The following is a 20,166-nucleotide window of genomic DNA, read 5'->3' as shown; positions in this document are numbered from 1 at the left end:
GGCTGTGCTCTAAGGCATAGAGGGGCCGCGTCGGGGACCCGGTACTTCTTTTCGTATCGGTCCCTTTTTGCCGGCGTCGTGGATGCCATCCAGTAGAGGTACCGTGAGTCTTCCTCTTGGTCTCTCGACGTTGATAGAGGAACCCCTCCTTCTTTTCTTCAGGGCAGAGCTGGAAAAGCTTGGATGCCCAGGAGATCATCGCATGGAAGGATCCAATCTCATCGGGTGGGGAAGCCCGGGAGGGGAGGACGACGGGAGGTCCACCCAGTCGTCACCGCCCTCGACGTCCGTGCCCGTCGTGGCCGTGCCCATGCCCGTGTCATCCCAGCGGACCATGGACGGGGAGGAGGGTTGAGCAGGCCTCAAGGGCTGGAAGGGTGCAGGAGGATGTGTTCTTCTCCTCTTGGGTGGTGGGCTTCCCGACGGGCCTGCCCCTGGCACCTCCGTCAGGCCTGGCTCCGGCTCCTCCGTCGGGGGTAAAGGCAACCTAGTCCTTATTTCAGAGCATAAGGATTGAATTGCCATCAAAATGGCCGCAGAGTTGTCCTGCGGCACTGGCTGTGACGGGCGTGACGGTTGGTCTGGGGTCCCGTCGGCGTCGCCGTCGCTTTCGTCGCCCCCCTCGTCGTGATGCCTCTCGATGGGCTGGTCCTCCTCCATGCCCGCGTCGTGGCTCTCAGGGACTTCGACAAGTTCCTCCTCGGAGGCTGTGTCTGAATCCACGACGGCCACTGGCCCCCCCCCTTCTTTCTCTGCCGGGGGCTTTGTGGGGGTTCTTTCGAAGGGCTTGAAAGATGCCTCCCTCCGAGGTGGCAGGGAGACTCTGGGCCCAGAGGCCGCTACCACAGGTGTAACCTCCACAGGCTGCACCAGGGTTGCCGCAACCTTCTCGATAGAGTCCTTGGCTGGGTGAATCAAGGCCTCAGTCACCGACTGCGTGCTTGTGGCCTTCACCTTGGGGGAGGGCTCCCCGCCTCGCTCCCCATCAGCCGAAATCTTCGGAGCTTGGCCGTGTTCTCGGATTTCCTCTTACCCGAGCCCAAGCGTTGGCTTGTGGTCGATGGCGCCGGGGAGGATGTGCCCTGCCTGGCAGCCGAGGAGCCCGACCGTTCGGCGCTCCCGGTGCCCGCGGACTTGTGGTGCTTAGCCTTCTGTTGGGCCCCCGTCGCCGGGGCGCCCTCACAAGACTTGGTAGACCGCTCGGATTTCTTCTCACCCGACGGGCTCTTTCCCTCTATCCAGTTGGGGAGACGAAGATGGCGGTCCCTCATGGTCCGCTCCGACATGTTCCCGTAAAACGCACAGTCCTCCTCCACGTGCATTTTGTCCTTGTGAAGACAGTAGAGGCATAAGGAATGCTCGTCGTCCTTGAACACGTTCTGCAGCTGGCATCCAGGGCAGGCCCTGAATAGCTTATCGGGCGTCGAGCTCCCTTTCTCCTCGGCCATGTCCGGGGTAGGCCTCAGAAACTTCTGGAATCCTCCAAAAGTGTTGTTCGACGAAATCTTCACCCTTGAGGGGCGTAGAAACTTCTGAAACGGGTCCCCGTTGATCGGATGTAAAGACGGTGGAGCTTGAGGCTTAATTTAACGGAAAAATGAGAAATTCTCTTTGAAAGTGCAAAAACGCAGCAAAAGCTCAAGAGCTATAGCACGAGGACTCCCAACACTTGAACGTGCGGTAAAAATCTGAGGATGGCTGCCGGAGATGGGGCTTAGGGAGAGGGCAGTCATTGGCTGTGGGCAGTATAACCCAGAGATCAGTGATCGGTTACTACTAGGAAAGACAGATCAGAAACGAAACTGATACTGATTTTTTCTGTACCGAGGATTCCCAGCCTGACGACGGGGAATATTCATGAGCATGTGAATCCATGCCAGACCCCATGCTGGAGAACTCTGCCTTCATAACAAAATTATGTCTGTTCCGGTTTGATCCTTTAACGGAAATAATGTCTTTATGAAGTCAGAGTGACTTAAAAAAAAACATTTATTTTTCAAGTAATGGGATTTCCCTCCACCCCATGACACCGGGGCCTCCCAATCCTCTGCAGATGATGGGAACAAGCATTCCTGGTTAATGCAGGGAGCTGAAGGTCTCGTTCCCTGGACCAGCGCGCGCGCGCGTGTGCGTGTGTGTGTGTGTATTAATGAGTCAGTGCATGATGCAGCCTCGACAATGGGATAAGGAAGAGGGACGTGGAGGTAATTCTGGGCCGATGTGCTGATTTTGGGGACTGGAGCATGTGGTTGGAGGGAGGGGGATGTGTGGTGGGCAGGGATTGTGGGATAAATCGTAACAGCAATCCATCTCCAGGCTAAGCAGGAAAGATATGTGGTTTAGTGGCTAGAGAGGAATTTTGGTGCAGCCAGTCTAGCCATTTCTTAGATTGGCTCGACTTTCTTTAACTGGGCATCACTGATTAAGCATTCCTGCTAAGTGTAATTACCTGGCTAGAGTGGCTTTTGGTTGCTGCCAGTCTAGCCATTTCTTACTGTGGTATTGTATATTTTTCTGGGCATCTGTAATAAAATAACCATGATAAGTGCTATTGTTTTGACTGCCATTTTGGTGCAACCAGTCTAGGTATGTCTAAATGTTGCCTGCCATGTTTTACTGTAATATGTTATTACGCGTTTAGACTGGTCTGCATTGTACAGCCAGTTGGACATGTTTTCATTGTGGCATGTCATTTTTAATAGCAAAGCATTCCATTAATGAAAACATTAATGTTCCTGTGCACTGTTGGTGACATGCATGTGTTGGATTTTTGACTGGTGTTACCCTACAAAACAATAAGAAAGTGTGCTGTTTAATGCATTAAGACACACACGTATGTATGCTGCTCCAAGCACAGTGTGCAGCGTACCCTTGAAGCAGCGCGATCGTGTGTATTGCGCAAGTTTGGTAATCTAGGCCAGCCCAGAGTGTGCACGACCCTTGATTTGTTGCCGAACTGGAGGGTGCCCCATCAGCATGGCTTGCAGGGGGGCCCGAAAGGTAGTGTTACGCCACGGCATGTAAGCATGCAGAAGTTAAAGTAGAGTCTACTTTTACTTTTGCACGCTTACAGTAGACTGACTGTCTGCAACTTCTGCTGCTGCCCAGCGCCTGCGCATAATGAACGTGCCCAGGCTGGGGAACAAACAAATTGCACATGCCCTGCCTGCGCAGTGCACTCCTGCGCAGCCTCAGCCTTCATTTTTCAGAACGAAGGAGAAGCCATGAAGCGACGCGTGCTGCAGTGATTCTGTGCTCATGACAGCATGTGTGTTATCGAGGGAGAGTGTGAGAACAGGCTGCACAGGCAGCAGCTACCGTAAGGTAGGTCAATCAAGTGCCCCCGCCCCCCTCAAGTGCCCCCGCCCCCCCCCCCCCTCCTCTCCGGGGTGAAGGGTGGCATGGGGAGGTTTTATTGGAGGGAATGTGCGGCTGTGTCAATGTCAGATCTAGTTTCTAAACACGCGCAGCACATTGCAAAACTGATCAGGGAATCCTGGCCTCTTAATGTTTCGATGAAGCATTAAGAGGCCAGGATTCCCTGATCAGTTTGCAACTTTTTACGCGTGTTAATAAACTGTATATCTGATGTTGGCAGTGGCACACTTTCATGAATTGAAAAACCTGAGGCCCTGCCAGTGCCGCCCTCATGTTTTTCAAATCATGAAAGTGTGCCCAAGTCCCTGCCAAAGAGGAACATCACAGATTCGGAACCGCTCTTTGTTCGTTCCTTACTGATGGGCAGCCAGGGCTCACATTTAAGCTCCAATCATTGGCCAACATGGGCTTACAACGCCGCACAAAAATATACAGAGGCCATTCACCTATACAGCAGAGGATCAAGGGGGCACAACAGGAGGCGGTATATATTGACATGTACATGCAGTTTCTATACAAATGCCACAACACTGTTTAATACATTATGTATTGCCTTTTCTAAGGAGAAGGGCATGACGATTATTTTTGCTGCTTACACTATACTAGTGCCCTAAACCGTCAGGTTACTTTGAGATTGTTTCTGGTTTATTTCCTTAGAGTTGGATCCCGCTGACTGCACCTGATAAGTTTCTCTGCAAAAAAACATTACACATTCTATGCATTTATAACTGCTTCCCAAAATGAGACCCGGTCCCCCAGCTGGAGTTGACATCTATTGCTGTGACACTTTGTCCTTCTTCACAATCACTCAACATGCTTAGCATACATGGAGCAACAAGAAACTCTGTTGGAACATTTACGATTGAGGCATTTCGTTATAGTGTACACTGCCAACTGAGTCACTTATAGGTGATCCCAAGTAAACATATATAGAAAATAATGCACAGTGGGTTGGGTCAGACGATTAGCCCAGGATCACACAATCTGGCGAAGACTGAATTTTCTCCCAGATGTCCCTGTACCCCAGGCCTGGCTTGCAAAGTGCAGACACTGCCTGAGATATCAGCCTGACATTGTATACAAAATCATCATGAAACCATATAAAGTAAAATGAGGATGAGCTAATTTCAAGAAGGGCCGCTACGTGGGATTTGCGCTCTTTTCCATAGTAATGTCTAAGGTAGGCAAGGGAAAACACTTGATGTATACACTAATATCAGTAGCCCTCACTTAAGGCACACCCCTCCACATCTTCCCACCAACTCACACCTGCTTGAAGTTTGGATGGTACCACACCTAAAGCTTGGTCTCTGACATGAGAGCTACCTGCATTTCGCTAGTTCAAACCCAGCAGCAGGGTCCACTTAACCTTTCATAAATTCAGAGTTGTTCAAATGAGGGTAATAATACCTGTTATTCCATTGCCTAGAAGCTGAAAGCATCTAGCATGAAGCGCTATGACCAAAGTGTTATTATACTCCATAAAGCAAACTATTACCAGCACAGATCTGAACTCTGTCCCTGCCAAAAATAAACAATTTGTTGGTGCCTATCCTGCGCATCTCTTAAAAGAAATCAAGCGCTAATCTTCTGTAGGTCTTGGCTAAGCTTCACCCTGTTTTATTCAGCCTACTTGAGTGGTCGCAGTGTGATCAGATTTTGGGGGTAGAGCCTCGGCAGTACGTGGATTTAGGGACTCCTGCGTCTGTCCCCCCTTCCAAATATCCATGCTCCTGACTATTTCTTAAGAGTTAATGCTTGCAGGTATCAATGGGCCCTTTTAAGGTCATGGATCTGGCATGCCTGTTTCAGCTTATTCTGAGAAGCTATATGGAGTGGTTGGTCATGCATGGCGTGCAAGAGAAAACCTATGAAATGTAAGCCAGGATATCGAGGGTGCTCTGAATACTGGGGAGAAAGTGCTGAGTAAGTGTAGATGAGAGTTGTGGGGTGCTGGCCATGGGGGAATTGGAAGCGAGGGACTGGGGTGCAGTAGAGTGTGGGACTGCAAAGTGAAAAAGGGTAGAAAGGGTGCAGAGGACAGAAAAAGAGGAGCAAGAGAGGGGAGAGATGGGAACAAGAACGGAGTGCAGATGAAAGATAGGGATGGTTTGCAGCACAGCGTGACCAGTATGTGCAGGGGAGAGAGAGGTGCAAGAAAGACCAGAACACAGGTAGAGTGGTGTAGGGCAGAAATGACATAGGAGGTGCTTTGGGTTTTGCAAATGAGAGAGAAGTACAGACAAGTGAGAAAGTGCAGAAGGCAGTGTGTCAGAGGATTGACTTGGTGTGGGGTGCAGGAAGGGACATGGGAGAAAAGGGTGTACAGCAGACGAGAATGTGGAGTAGAGAAGGGTACAGAGGGGAGATTTGCACAATGAAGAATGGTGCCTTGCCTCATGTTCCCAGATAAAAGGTTCAGTCACGAATGCGTCTTCGAAGTTGTTTGTTGAAATAATTGCAGATACATACACTACACCATATCTGTCTGCACATTGATTGGGCCTGATAATACACAAAGTGGCCCCCCTCTACCAGGTGCAGGCCGACATGGTGAGGATTTATTAGAGGGAACGTGGGAGCTCGGGCTTGGCACTCTCCCACTGCCCCAGTGTCATCTGTGCTGTCTGGTTCCTCTCCAGGAAAAGACAGTCACAGCAGGCTGTTCCTGCATCAACTCCCCTTTCACTCAATCCTACCTGCATCCTAGGTCTGAAGTCAGGACTAACCTTAAAAGAGGTATATATTCACCTCTGACCTGTCCTATAGTGGGAGCTGGTGCCAGGGTGCGTGGCATCTTGCCTTGCGACACAGCATCATGTTATTTGGGCTATCTTGGCAACTTTCATGCGTTTTTGGTGGATGGATGCTACGCGGGACACAGCCTCATTTTACGCCACAACTTGTTGCTTTAAAAAAACACTAGAATGATCTATAAAGGGGACATAAAATGACAGTTCTGGTTTAGATAAAGCCACTGACATATAGATGTTTACTACAAATTTACTACAAAGCCCTGTGTAGTTAACTTAATTGGGACACATCCATTATGGTTCCATCCCTAACAGCTGGCCGTATCGCCTACAGTACTTCAAAAAGCCTAATGTTCATTGCCCTTAACCTATGTACATCCATCCATGCCTGTGACTGTTTTACTCAACTTATATTATATCTTGGTGAAAAGGGATAGAACTGCAAGATATAACAGCATCCTAACCAAGAAGGAACTTCGCCTTTGGCACAGCCCTATTAGTACCGCACAAAGATACTAGATTTGAAGCCAACACACCTTGGTGGCTTTCTGGGAAACACACTTGGGTTTACAGAAACTTGGCACCCTGTAAAGCGAAAGAAATTACCCTTTGAACATTGGACAACAGTCAATTCACACCAACCTGAATTTGCTTTGTATAAGGAACTGTTTGTTGTTTGTAATATATATGTCCTGATGAGGTGCACCAGACGAAAATTTTATAGGCCGATCTGGTTGCCCGAACCTCGAGTCGACATCACTATAGAGCCCACTCCTCCCAGTGTTGCCTCTAACTTGGGTTTATACAGACAAATGTGGTAATTGATGTGTTCAAGAGCAACCACCTTGGAACATCTACCCTGCTTTTTATTCTTAAAATACTGTTAACTAGGAACTTTAAGCAATTAAGGCACTAACCCAAATAGATGGGATGTTCTGATTTACAGAACTATTAAGACTGCGTTTTTTGCACAAGTACGAGTGGTGTTTTGTATGAATGGGGATGAAAGAGTATGTGAGAAATGATATGCAAGATGTGATAATGTGTACTTGGAGAATTGGTTTTTAATAGATGTGATATTAATGTATTTGATGTGTTTCTTTATAAATGTTTTTCATGATTATAGTATGATCAAATGAATACAATAAATGAATTCTGACATACGGTCTCCTGTCTAGAATACATACTCTTTAAATAGGGTTTTTGCTTTGGAAGGGACTATGTGGCGTCTTTACGCATGAATTGCACGAATTAACAATAGGAGTGTGTGCACTTATCCACGGGTAATTGCAGTTCTGTATGGTCACTCACCTTCCCAACGTGGTCAGAAAGTCACACAAACATACTGCTCCTATCTAATATGATATCCTATCTATTGAATGTCCTTTTGTGATTAAAAGAGCATTCTTCTTCCATCGCATAGGGGTTGGAGAGAGAGAGAGAGGCAGGCAGAGAGTGAGAAACCCCAACGGTGGCGCTTACTGCCATGCACACACAACACTGGGGTCAGAATGAGCTGCTCCACAATAATAGTCTGTTTACTGCAGTCTTCACAAAACACTCACATGCTGCTGTGAATTTAGGAGCAGACGTTCAGTAGCCATTACTGCCCAAGATATAGACCGAGATGGACAGAAAGAGAATTTGCTCAAACGCGGTGTCCTAATCTGAATTGTGGATGACCTGAGCATCCAATGTTTCCAATTGGGTGGGTTGGTCTGCCAGCAGGGTGTTCAATGGCATGTACCCATATCCTATAGCATAGAAAGTTATGACCAGGGCTAAGAAAGGAACCTCAAAGCTAGACTAACACATTTAAAAATGGAGGAGCAATAGATTTGCCTCTGGCATCACAGAGCCTTTGCCCTGCCGTCATTGCATGGAAACAACTAGTTAACAGTTACCAATAGGTTCTGCCAACAAACTTAAAGGAGAATCTAGAGTCTTCGGACTGGAAGACAGAAAGTCCCCATGTGGCTCCATGCATAGAAACATTTCTTACAAATGAACATTAAAAAATAACATTCCACATAACATTAAAACAAATAGAAAAGATATATGGATAAAAAATTACAGGAGACACTTACAATTTGTGATATCTGGAGGAGCATAGCTGTCATTCATGTACATTGTTGTGGGTTTTGCTACTTTCAGACAAACAAAGTCAGATGTGTTTTTTAAGGCAGTCACAGCTTCTTCGTGTGAAACTTCTTCTAAGCAAGCATTGTTTACCTACAAAAGAATGAGCTGTTATGACATTTTTTCTTAACCTAAGAATAGGAATAATATTTTACTGCTTCATTCAAAACCGTCTGATTGATTGGTATCAATGAATGACCTCACTCTACTCTAGACTAAAGGCAGTATAGGAAAAATAGATAGTATAAAAGAAAATGCAAGCCAAAGAATTTCAAACAAGAGATACAAACTTGCCTTTACCAAATTTAACGTGAAACAGCAGCAGTCTGTATTTCAATGTACAAAATTTCCATGTTCTTTGTTATACGCATCCATCAGTAGCAGTGAGCCGATACTCCTTCTACAAAGTAAGCACTGGCCGTCTGCTGTTTATCATAATTTTCTCTTTGGGTCGTTTGGGGGGGATGCAAAATAAATGGCTTAGAGGAACATTACATTATCATCAGATTATATTCAGAACTTATAGGAGGACTGGAAAAGAGTGCCCTTAAAGCAATTTTAAAACACACATTCCTAGTTCTGCTAAAAAATGTAATATATTACTAGAGGGATAAAGGGTATGTCAGAAGTAGGGCGATAACTCCCATTCAATTACACTCCTGAAGAGAGCGTTGCTAGGAAAGCAGCAGCACTGGAACAAGGAACACGTTACATACCTGTAACTCCTGTTCTCCAGCATTGATATATGGCATGGATTCACATGATTATGAATATGTCCCATCGTCAGGATGGGAGTCCTCGGTAATGTTAAAGCAGTTTTGCTTTGAAGCTGAAGAAATTGCTTGTCCCTTATACAGCCCATTGCTGTGACTTTGGGTCATACTGCCCCAACCAATGACATTCATCCTTAGCTCCGCTCCTGGTGGCCTTCTTCATCGTAAAGGAATAGTGCGCTCAAAAATGTTATTGTCCCGAGCGTTCGGGCATGTGTTTTTAAGCATACGATGATCGATCGTAGAAACATTTCCTATGCACCTTACCGTAGTTTTCCTCTTTTTTACAAATGCAAAATCAGGCAGCAGGGTGCGGCCATCTTGTGATAATCTTATCCGTTGCTGCATCGCCCAAGGTGGACTGCCCTGGCGGTACAAATCATATCCCCCGCCCCTGAGGTGGACATCACCAAACCTAGTGATATTCTCTACCTATCTCCATGACATTACTGGGCAACGTAGCCAAACGCGCCGAGTCATCACCTGTGTTGACGTTAGTTGACGCAGAATCCAGAATATCAACACACATCTCACAACACAGCGCGTCGCAATTTTGAATATAAAACTATACTTTTAAAGGAGCTAGCAAAACTGTACAATTTGTAAAGTACTTTTATTTAACAATAAACGCTCCGAGAACATCCGGCGATTGCCATATTCAAGCAAATGGGTAATTTTATTTTTTGTTCTCGATCCACAAATGTTTATCGTGAGTCACGCGGTGTTCCTTTTGGGTATAAAAAGCACACTGGACGCACCGTGAATCGCAAGGCTTGGGCATCAGCTTGGCGCTAGGCCACCATAAACGATGTCAGGTTGCTCCTTATCGCTAGTACCGCATAAGGGCATATCAGCCCGTGGCGATCGTCCCAAAAAAGCCTCATTGTGATCCAGCCATTCAAGTCTATCTGCAGCTGCCTGTTAAAAAACCTGTCAGTTGGTATCTGAATCGATGCCAATCGCAGAAAGGCAGGATGTAGCTGTTGGAAAAACATAACAGAAATGTGTCTCAGTAGCCAATCTTTATTACAATTTATCATTTTACCCATTAATTTGGCCCGTGTTAAAACTAATGATAAACACAGATGTGAAAAAATGGGAACACAGAGACAACAATGTGGAATGTAGTCTACAATTTGCTTCAGAGGTTAATGCTATGGAGTATGTTCAGCTCGAAATGGGATGTGGAAGCTGACGCTACAATTCGAACACATAGCCAGCATTTTAATTAAATATTAGCGTGGAATTTGGCGTTTGTGGAACCTGGGGGAACCCAGTGGTGGACTACATGCATCTCAATGCTGGACTGTCCACGTGCCCGGGACAAAGACAAGTACGTGCACAGGATGTATTTGCGTGTCGTTGCAATATGCCACAAAGAATAACCCAGTACAATGTAAGCCAGCAATAACGGTCGGCTAATGATAACTTGACTTGTTGGTCTATAAAATCGTCAACAGTAAAACTTACATAATATTCTGCATTTCCATTCTCTCGGCATAAAGGCAGAGACTCTGTTCACATCAATACATTTTCATAAAATCAAATTGCATGTTCCTTTGTCGAATTTTGGAATGGTGAACCTTATCATATTTGACGGTATTACACCACTCCCTTCATTAATTCCTTTCGGAATTCTCCCTTTCTTTCAAGGTCGAAAAACAATTGAACCTTATACTGTGTACGATGCATGGGTTTGCTCAGCTCGCAAGCAAAAATTCAAAGCCGCTGACCTTTACTCACATTGGGAGCCAATAGCCCTTCAGACCATAGTGGCATTAGTAACATTTTTGAAAAACAAATGAATTGTTTGCTGCCATCCACCATTGGCGCGCAAAATTTCTAGTGATTTACTTTGTTCCTCTGGAGAACTTTGCACTCTCTGAGCGACTTCCACAGCCAGCCCACACGACCTGTCAGCTCAGCCCATCTCCTGTTCACAGGGCAAATCACGTAAACATTTTTCACAAGGAGCAAGTCTCGAGCCCTGACAAAATGTGCTCGTACAAGAATGTCTGAGCAAGCCCTGGTGCAACCTCCTCCTGCCAGGCCGCGGTCCCCTGAACCCATGAACGCAGTTCTCTTTGAACGCATCTGGTTTCCAGACCCTAACCCTGCACCACCTCAACATCACCCCCCATAAACCTATTCTGCATTGGTCATATATTCTGGCAACGCTGACACCTACCCCCACTGCGTTTGAAATTGTTAAGACTCCGAGGGCTGCAAATCAAAGATCGGCCCCTGTGATGAGACATCCTATAGTGAAGGCGCTCACTCTCCACACTGATCTACACACTTATCCTAAACATGCATTAAATAATGATCATCACTATGCCTTTTAAGTATACATTAGAGGCCTATAAATTGCATACGTGCGTTTCTACTATCCCACTTTGGGTCACTAGCGAGGTGAAGGGTGTGGGGGTCTTGCCCCCGAGGCAACCAGTGGTGTTGGGTAGAATTCGCATTCTATGGCTAATTTCCCTTACCTATAGAGTCCCCCAGCAGCTTTGCTGGATTTGAAGGGTTTGTTTTTTTCTCCTGCTAAGAGTGAGATTCTTTTCCCCACTCTTAGGCATGTTTGCTATGTGTGTTCTAGGCTATTTTTTGTGTTCAATGCCTATGGGGTTTATCTCACCCTCATAGGAACCATCTTTATGCACTTGTGTTACACAGCACCCTCCGTGCAGTAACACAGGGGTGTCGTAGCGACTCCCAAACATAGACTCCATACCCTGGGACTGACTACTGTCTCCAGGGCATGTAAAGCCACCATTGCCTTTACTAGTCAATCTTTATGAACAAAACCAGAAAACCATTTTACTATGGAGCTACTGGCAAGGGTTAATAGTGTTTCCCTTATGTTCATTTTCGAGAGGCTATTGTACAGTCCCTCGCTCAAAAGTTTCTGGCTGGTGGCAGTGGTTACTACCAAAAATATTCAACCGCAAATATTTCCCTCTGGGATTTTCCCATTGTTAGAGGCTACCACATATACCGACTGCCTCTAACATACCGCCGGTTTATTGTTATATTAACTTTACTTTGGTAGGTTTATTTGCCAGAACTCTTATATAAATTCTCTCTCGTGTCTTTCTCTAAGATCCTAACCCAGGTCGGGGATCCTTTGTTTGCCCCTTTGGCGGGCTTCTGCCAAGAAGCCCTCCTTTCGGTGCCACTGAGTCTGGGGTGGACCCATTGTGTGGGAGGGGGGAGTAGGACCCCTGGACAGGGTTGCTTCAGCAACCCATGTCGCTCTCTGCCCTGATAGGCTGGAGGGTCTCCTGCCAGGATGACCACTCCACTGTCTAAGTGACAGCTAGGCTGTATTAATGGGGTTCTTTTTGCATAAAAGCAGGGTCCTGAGGACTGGAAGAGCAAGACGTTGCCACTGGAACTAAGAAGCCGAAGAGGAGAGAAGCCAAAGACATCTGCATCAACTGAACCACCGGTGAAGCCCTGCTGCAGCGCCTCACCACTTTTCTCCACACGAAGAGAGAAGATCATCTGCAAGCGCCTTCTTCCCTTGAGCTGGTGGGGCCAACCAGTTTGCCAATCGCGTTTCAGGACCTCCCTTGGTCGAATCGCCAGTGCCCTGCACTCGGAGACCTGATAGCCAGGCACCCGTCCACCCAGACCGCGATTTAAGGGAGCGTACCTTTTATTTCGTTTGGCAGCAACGTGGCTGGTTTCATCCCTGGGCAGTGCAGTAACTCGATCCTTCCTCCACGACGAGAGTCTCTCTTCCTCTGCTGGATCAACCGAAATGCCAGGAACCACCTCCACTGCAGGAGCCTCTTCTACATTTTAAGGTTCTTTGTTCCGCCAGGCCTCCCTTTTCGTTTGGTATCGCTAAAGGTGGTTTAAATCCTTTACCTACCGGTTGGGTTGGCCGCCCTATCATCTAACATTGTCTTTCACCTTCTGCAACCACCTTTTCGAATCGTTTATCAAAGACTTGACGGCAGCTACAAGAACATTTTGCTCCTGGGCACTTTGCCCTGTACCACTGACTCTGGCACAGGCCTATTTCCTCTGGCTAAATCTGTTAGAACTGCCTTCTCTAGATTTCTTCTCACCTAGAAATGTGTTGGTGCACCTATCTCTTGTAACCACCTTTTCTTCCCACTTTTTAAACTTGTGAAGTGCCATTTTGCTCGGTTTTCACCTAAGTATTATACATGCTAAAGAACTGCCTTGCCTAAACCTGTTCACAATCTTATTGGGAAGTGTTGCTAAGGTGCCTAAGAGTATATTCCTGCATAACTTGTTCTTTCCCTCCCTTGTGAGAAATTGATAGAGTGCCATTTGTGTGTGGTTTTCACTGCGCCGTTTTGCTCAGTTTTCACTCTTGCTGATACTTGTCTACAATTTAACTAGGGAGTTGTGTATACTTTTCTTGACTGATTTTAACTTGCTTTAATAACTGTGATTTATGTGTTGAACTGGAAGTGTGTAAAATAAATGAACAAGTTACTTAACAACTGTAACGTTCTTTCGACTGGATGTTCCTCCCACCTATTCCTCATCTTGTGATAATTCGTTATCTCCAGCTTTGCTGCTTTGGAAAAATAATATCTCGGCAGAGGGCGCTGTGCTCGAGGTTGTGGCATCGATTGTCCCTCGATGGACTCCGTACTCTGTCGACGTCACCAATGGTATAAATAGTTCGAGCCGCGCCCGTTGCTTCTGTTCTGTTTTTTCGATGAAACATATGGGAGGAACACCCAGGCGTGCCCCATGACCGATACATTCTTCGTGAGAGGAAAGTGTAAGAAAATGTAAACTGTACTGTGGGGTAGGATGGGAGGGTCGATGAGGAATACGTGGGAGGAACATCCAGTCGTAAGAACGTTACAGTTGGTAAGTAACTTGTTGTTCGAATGGATTGTGTCCTCCCACGTATTCCTCATTTTGTGATAGGCTCCCATAGCACTAGCAATTTTGGAGGCGGGAGTACTAATTTCAGTTTTCGTGGACAGAATGCAGAACTGCCTCGGCAAATGAACCCTCATTAGAGGAGGCAGTATCCAAAAAATTATATTTAACAAAAGTATGCATTGTTTTCCAGGTTGCAGCTGCACAAATATCTGCTGCCGGGACTCCCCTCTTTAGAGCCGTATAAGTAACCATTTCCCCTTGTAGAATGGGCACGAAGCCCATCTGGTGGTTCTTTTCCCACTAATCTGTAGCATTCAACTATGGCTAATATGATCCAGCGGGAAATGGTCTGTTTTGTTACAGATAATCCTAATTTATGACCAGCATAACCCACGAATAGTTGGTCATCTTGTCTCAATTTAGCCATCCTTGAGATGTAAAAACTAAGAGCCCTCTTGGGATCTAGTCTGTGCAGTCTCTCCTCTTCCTTGCCCAAACGAGGAGGAGGATAAAAAGTTGGTAGTACTACTTTTTGTGACAAATGGAAGTCTGAGACTACTTTTGGTAAGAACGAAGGTTTAACTTTAAGGACTACCTTATAAAAAAATAGTATATGGTGGTTTGCATGAGAGAGCCTGAAGTTCACTAACCCTGCAGGCTGATGATAGGACCACAAGAAGGACAGTTTTTAGAGTTAAAAGCCTCAATGGACATGAATGCAAAAGCTCAAAAGGTATGCAAGTCAAGAATTTTAGTACTAAATTTAAATCCCAAGTTGGTACATGAAAAGGTACTGGATGGTATACATTAGTAAGCCCTTTTAAGAATTGAATGATTAACGGTATTTTGAAATATGAAACCTCTTCCGAGGAGCGCTTGAAAATAGACAGCGCAGCAAGGTATCCTTTGGTTGTTCCTATCTGGAGCCCCAGATTAGCTAGATGTAATAGAAAAGAAAGCACCATTGGGGTGCCACACTGAAAAGGGTCCACATCCTTGTCTTTGTACCAGTTACTAAACCTGTTCCAGCGACATTGGTACAAAGATTTTGTTGCTGGTCTTCTGGCTGAAAGCAAGATTTCCATTACTTCGTCCGGAAGATCCCAATCCTGGTATCTCAACCTCTCAGAAACCATGCGTGAAGGTTGAGTGTCTTGACTTCTGGATGGAGATCCGACCTTCCTCTTGCGAGAGAAGATCCTCTGTTTGCGGAAGACGTATTGGAGGGCAGATGGACATGTCCAGAAGGTCGGGGTACCACGTCCTCCTGGCCCAATCTGGGGCAATTAGGATCATGGTTTTCCTGAACTTTCTCAACCTCCTGATTACTTGAGGAATCACAGGGACTGGGGGAAATGCGTACAGCAGTGGAAACTTCCACTCCACTACGAATGCGTCTCCCAGAGCTCCTCTTTGAGGAAATTCCCTTAAGCAGTACTGATCGCACTTCCGGTTGATCGCGGTGGCGAACAGATCCACTTGAGGGGTTCCTCAAAGGGTGAAGATCTGCAGAAGGACTTCCTGAGCTATCTCCCACTCGTGAGAGACCGTGCTCTGCCTGCTCAGAGCGTCTGCCGCCGTGTTCTTCTCTCCGGCTAGGTGAATTGCCGATAGAGAGATTCCTTCTCGTATTGCCCAGAACCATAGCTGCATTGCCTCTCTGCACAGTGGTAGTGACCCGACGACTCCTCTTTTGTTGAGGTAGTACATGGCCACCGTGTTGTCCGTCATTATCAGGACATTCTTTCCCTGTACAGAGGGCAGAAAGGCCTTCAGAGCTAGTCTGAGTGCCCTCAGCTCCAAAAGGTTGATGTGTAGTTTGGACTCCGATGGAGACCAACGACCGCCGATTGTCAGATCGTTGGTGTGTGCTCCCCACCCCATGAGTGAGGTGTCCGTCACTACTGTTATCTCCGGCCATGGTTGCCAAAAAGACTCTCCCTTGAGAATGTTGTCGTTGCAAGCCCACCATAGAAGATCCTGAGCAACTGCGCTCGGGACTTGCAGAAGATCCGACATATTCCCTGAGAGCTGGGACCACTGAGTTCCGAGTGCCCATTGAAGGGATCTCATTCTCAACCTGGCCTCTGGTACTAGGAAAATGCAGGATGCCATGAGGCCAAGCAACCTGAGAAAATCGAAGGCCGGTAGACGTTGGGCATTCTGGAATTTTGTTACCATCTGCTGGATGTGGAGAGCTCTCACCTCGGGAGGCGAGGCTTTTCCTGAGGAAGTGTCCAAGACTGCTCTGATAAACTGGAGCTTCTGGGATGGTATCATGTGCGAATTCTTGAAACTGAGGGAGAAGCCCAATTTGTGGAGGAAGTGGCAGGTGATCGAAAGATGATCCTGAGCTTATTCTGGAGAACTTGCTCTGATCAACCAATCGTCCAGGTAGGGGTATACTCTCCTGAGACTTGCTGCCACAACCGCCAACAGTTTGGTGAAAACCCTCAGGGCGGAGGTCTACCCGAAAGGCAGAACTTGAAATTGATACGAGAATTGCCAATCCCGAACCTCAGGTACTTTCCGTGCTTTGGATGAATTGGCACATGAAAGTAAGCATCCTGAAGGTCCAATGATACCAACCAATCTTGGAGTTGGAGAGCCTCAAGGATCCGAGAAAGTCACAATCTTGAACTTGTCCTTCCTGAGGAACTTGTTAAAGTTTCTCAAGTCCAAGATGGGTCTCAGTCCTCCGTCCTTTTTTGGGATGAGAAAATATGGAGAGTACCAACCCCTGTTCCTCTCCGCTACAGGTACCAGTTCTATGGCACCTTTCTCTAGCTGGGTTAAAATTTCCTGCAACAGGAGCGGATCCGGAATTTTGGCGGAGTTGGCTCCCGGTGGATGATTCTGAGGCCTTTTTTGGAAGGGGAGGCAGTAACCTTGGCCTACTGTTTCCAGTGCCCAAGCATCTGAGGTAATGCCCCGCCATTCCTTCAAATGCTGAGAGATCCTGCCTCCCACTGGCGTTTTGTGCAACAATGTCTCAGAGGGATTTGGAGGCGGCTGCAGGAGTGGCTGTAGGTACAGATGCCGCTCCTGAGGCTGATTTTGCACCTCTTCCACGTGCTCCACGAGGGAAGTTTCTTTTGCCCCTTTGAGAAGCCTGTCCTCTTCCGCTACCAAAAGAGGAGTAGTATCGAAAAGAACGACCCCTCCAGGAAGATGAGCCGGAATAGGGTTTGAGAGGCTGGCGCAAAGAGGCGCTAAGTGATTTAGCTGCCGCTTTCGAGGTCTGAAGTTTTTCTAGGCTTTCATCAGCCTTTCTGCCAAAGAGCCTCGAGCCATCAAAGGGTATGTTGAGGAGTCTAGCTTGCACGCCTGGTGCAAACCCCGACTTCCTTAACCACACGAATCTGCATAGCACAACGCTTGCAGCAATGGATCTCCTAATACTATCAGCAGCATCCAGTCCAGACTGGAGACATTCCCCCATTGCCTCCTTCCCGTCTTTAACTATATTCAGGAAGCCTTCCCTTTCCTCGCCTTCTGGAATATGATCAGCCGCCGCCGAAATACAGTCCCACAGGGTATGGGTAAGGACGCTGCACCTTGCCCAGAATGGTCCTGGTCCTTTCCTCCGACGGCGAGGCCAGCCGCGCCACTGTGTCGAGCTTGGCTCCCAGAAACAGGGCGACTTGCGACGGAACCAGGTGGGATTTTGGAAAGTTGATGGAGAATCCCAGGTCCGTGAGCAGCTGGACGGTCTTCGCAGTGTGCTCCACGGCGAGCTCCCTTGTCCTTGCCCGGATGAGCCAGTCGTCCAGGTAGGGGTAGACGTGGATCCCCTGTAGACGTAGCCGCACCGCCACCGGTGCGAGGCACTTTGTGAACACCCTGGGTGCCGACTTCAATCCGAACGGGAGGGCCTTGAACTGGTAGTGCCGCCCTTGGACCACGAACCGGAGGAACTTTCGGTGTCTTTTTAGAATGGGGATATGGAAGTACGCATCTTCCAAGTCCAACGACGACAGGAAATCGCCCTCCTCCAGCTGTCCCAGCACGTGCTGGAGGGTGACCATCCGGAACTTATGTGCCTTGATGTACTTGTTCAGTCGTCGCAGGTCCAGGATGGGGCGCCATCCTCCTGTCTTCTTTTTTATGAGGAAGTACCTTGAGTAAACTCCGGAGCCCCGAAGCCTCTTTGGGACAAGCTCAATGGCACCCTTCGTGAGAATCGCCCTTACTTCCAACAGTAGTTGAGGGGCGTGATTTTCCTTCCTGGCCACAGGTGGAATGCAAAGGCACGTCTTCTGAAACTCGAGGGCGTGTCCTTGGGCCAGGGCGTCCAGCACCCAATGGTCAGTGGAGATGGACTCCCACACGCTGACGAACCGCACCAGCCGGCCTCCCGCCGGGGTGCTTCGGCGGGGGCCCGACCCCATGGTCTGTTCAATCTTGTTTGGAGGCAGCCTTGCCTCCTTGACCTCCCTGTCGACGGGCACCACCTGACTTGCCGCGTCCCCTGTAGGCTTCCTGGGACGAAGATCTTGCCGCTTGGCGGTACGTGGAGGAGCCACTGCCGGATCCCTTGGAGGCACCTTGTCTGCCTCCGGAGCTCCGAAAGGACGGCCGTCGTTGTTGGAGCACTCCCAGTGCCCGGGCAGGCTCCATGTCTGTCTTGATGGCCTGAAGGGACTCATCAACCGCCTTCCCAATCAGGTTGTTCCCGTCGAAGGGCATGTCCAAAACCTTGGTTTGTATGTCCTGGCGGAAATCCGTTGCCTTGACCCATCCTCGTCGTCTCAGGCAAACGCCGTTGCCCAACTGACGGAAACCGGTGTCGGCGATGTCCGTTGCCACCGTGATGGCGTGGTCCGAAGCAATCTCACCTTCCTGTAGGATTTCAAGGGCCTCAGCACTTTTGGCGTCCGGAAGGAAGTCCAACAGAGGGGTGACTTTGAACCACAACTCCCTGTCGTAGCGGGCTACGATAGCCAGGGCGTTGGCCACCTTGATAGTTGTCGCTGCGGATGAGATGACCCGTCGTCCCATCGTGTCCAGCTTCCTGCCCTCGCCGTCCGGCGGGCAAGTTGAAGTTGATGCCGATGCCCCCCCAGCTTTCTTCTTTGCTGCCGCTGAGACGACCAAATCCGGGGTAGGTTGCGCCCGAAGGCACAAGGGGGCAGCGTCGGGGACCCGGTACTACTTCTCGTACCAGTCCCTCTTTGCCGGCGCCGTGGCAGGGTTCTTGAGCAGGGCGAGCCCCTCATCCCAGATGTCATCAAGAAGTGGTACGGCGAGGACTGTCTTCCTTTTAGCCTCACTCCGTTGGTAAAGGAACCCTTCCTTCTTCTCTTCTGGACAGAGCTGGAAGAGCTCGGATGCCCTGGAAATCATGGCATGAAAGGATCCAATCTATTTGGGCAGGGACGCCCGAGCAGGGGGCGACGGGGGACACGTCCCATCGTCGCCTTCGTCGTCATCTGTACCTGTCGTAGCCGTGTCTGAGCCTGTATGTAGTAGATCGCGGGGAAGGCAGAGCAGGTCGCAGAGGTGGGAGAGGTGGTGTAGGATGCGTCGTCCTCCTCTTATGCGGTGGACTTTCCGAAGGTCCTGGCTCCGGTTCCCCCGTCAGGTCTGGCTCAGGTACCTACGTCGGGCGGGGGGGCAACCTTATCTCCAAGCATAAGGACTGAATATCTGACAAAATGGCCACCGAAGTGTCCTGCGGCGCCGGAAATGACGGGCGCGAGTGCTCTTGAGCAACCTCGTCGGCGACACCGTTGCTCTCGTCGGTATCCCTCCCGATTGGCTGGGCCTTTTCCACGACTTCGATGAGCTCTTCTTCAGAAGTCGTGTCCGTATCCACGATGGCCACCTGCCCTTCCCCCACCTTTTCTGACGAGGACTTCGCGGGGGTCTTCTCAATGGGCCTGAAAGACGACTCCCTCCGCGGTGGCAGGGAGACTCTGGGTCCTGAGGTCGCCTCCACAGGCTGAGCCAGGGCCGCTGCGACATCCTCAATCGAGGTCTTAGCAGGGTGAATTAAGGCCATCGTCACCTTCTGTATGCCTGGGGCCTTCACCTTGGGGGAGGGTCCGAGCCTCGTTCCCCCTCTGCCGGAATCTTCGAGATCGACCGGGGTATCTCCAGAAGCTTCGCCGGGTTCTCAGACTTCCTCTTACCCGAGCCAGAACGTTGGCTCGTGGTTGATGGCGCCGGGGAGGTTGCGCCCTGCCCGGCAGCCAAGGAGCCCGACCGTTCCGCGCGGACTCGCGGTACTTGGCCTT

The 20,166-nt window shown here is 48.6% G+C and overlaps 1 protein-coding gene across 28 annotated transcripts in view; it reads right to left on the bottom strand.

Moving 5' to 3' along the window:
* Positions 1-20,166, bottom strand: part of DLG1 (discs large MAGUK scaffold protein 1) — a 2,685,689-nt gene that overhangs the window by 1,148,498 nt on the left and 1,517,025 nt on the right. For all 28 annotated transcript variants that reach the window (XM_069618589.1, XM_069618591.1, XM_069618601.1 and 25 more), the window contains one exon: positions 8,219-8,363. In XM_069618589.1, coding sequence (XP_069474690.1) covers positions 8,219-8,363 — 145 coding nt within the window. The remainder of the gene's footprint in view (positions 1-8,218; positions 8,364-20,166) is intronic.

Source organism: Ambystoma mexicanum, chromosome 10 (assembly GCF_040938575.1).
Source record: "Ambystoma mexicanum isolate Mex_15411 chromosome 10, UKY_AmexF1_1, whole genome shotgun sequence".
NCBI lineage: Eukaryota > Metazoa > Chordata > Amphibia > Caudata > Ambystomatidae > Ambystoma > Ambystoma mexicanum.
This window is presented reverse-complemented; position numbering and strand designations above follow the sequence as displayed.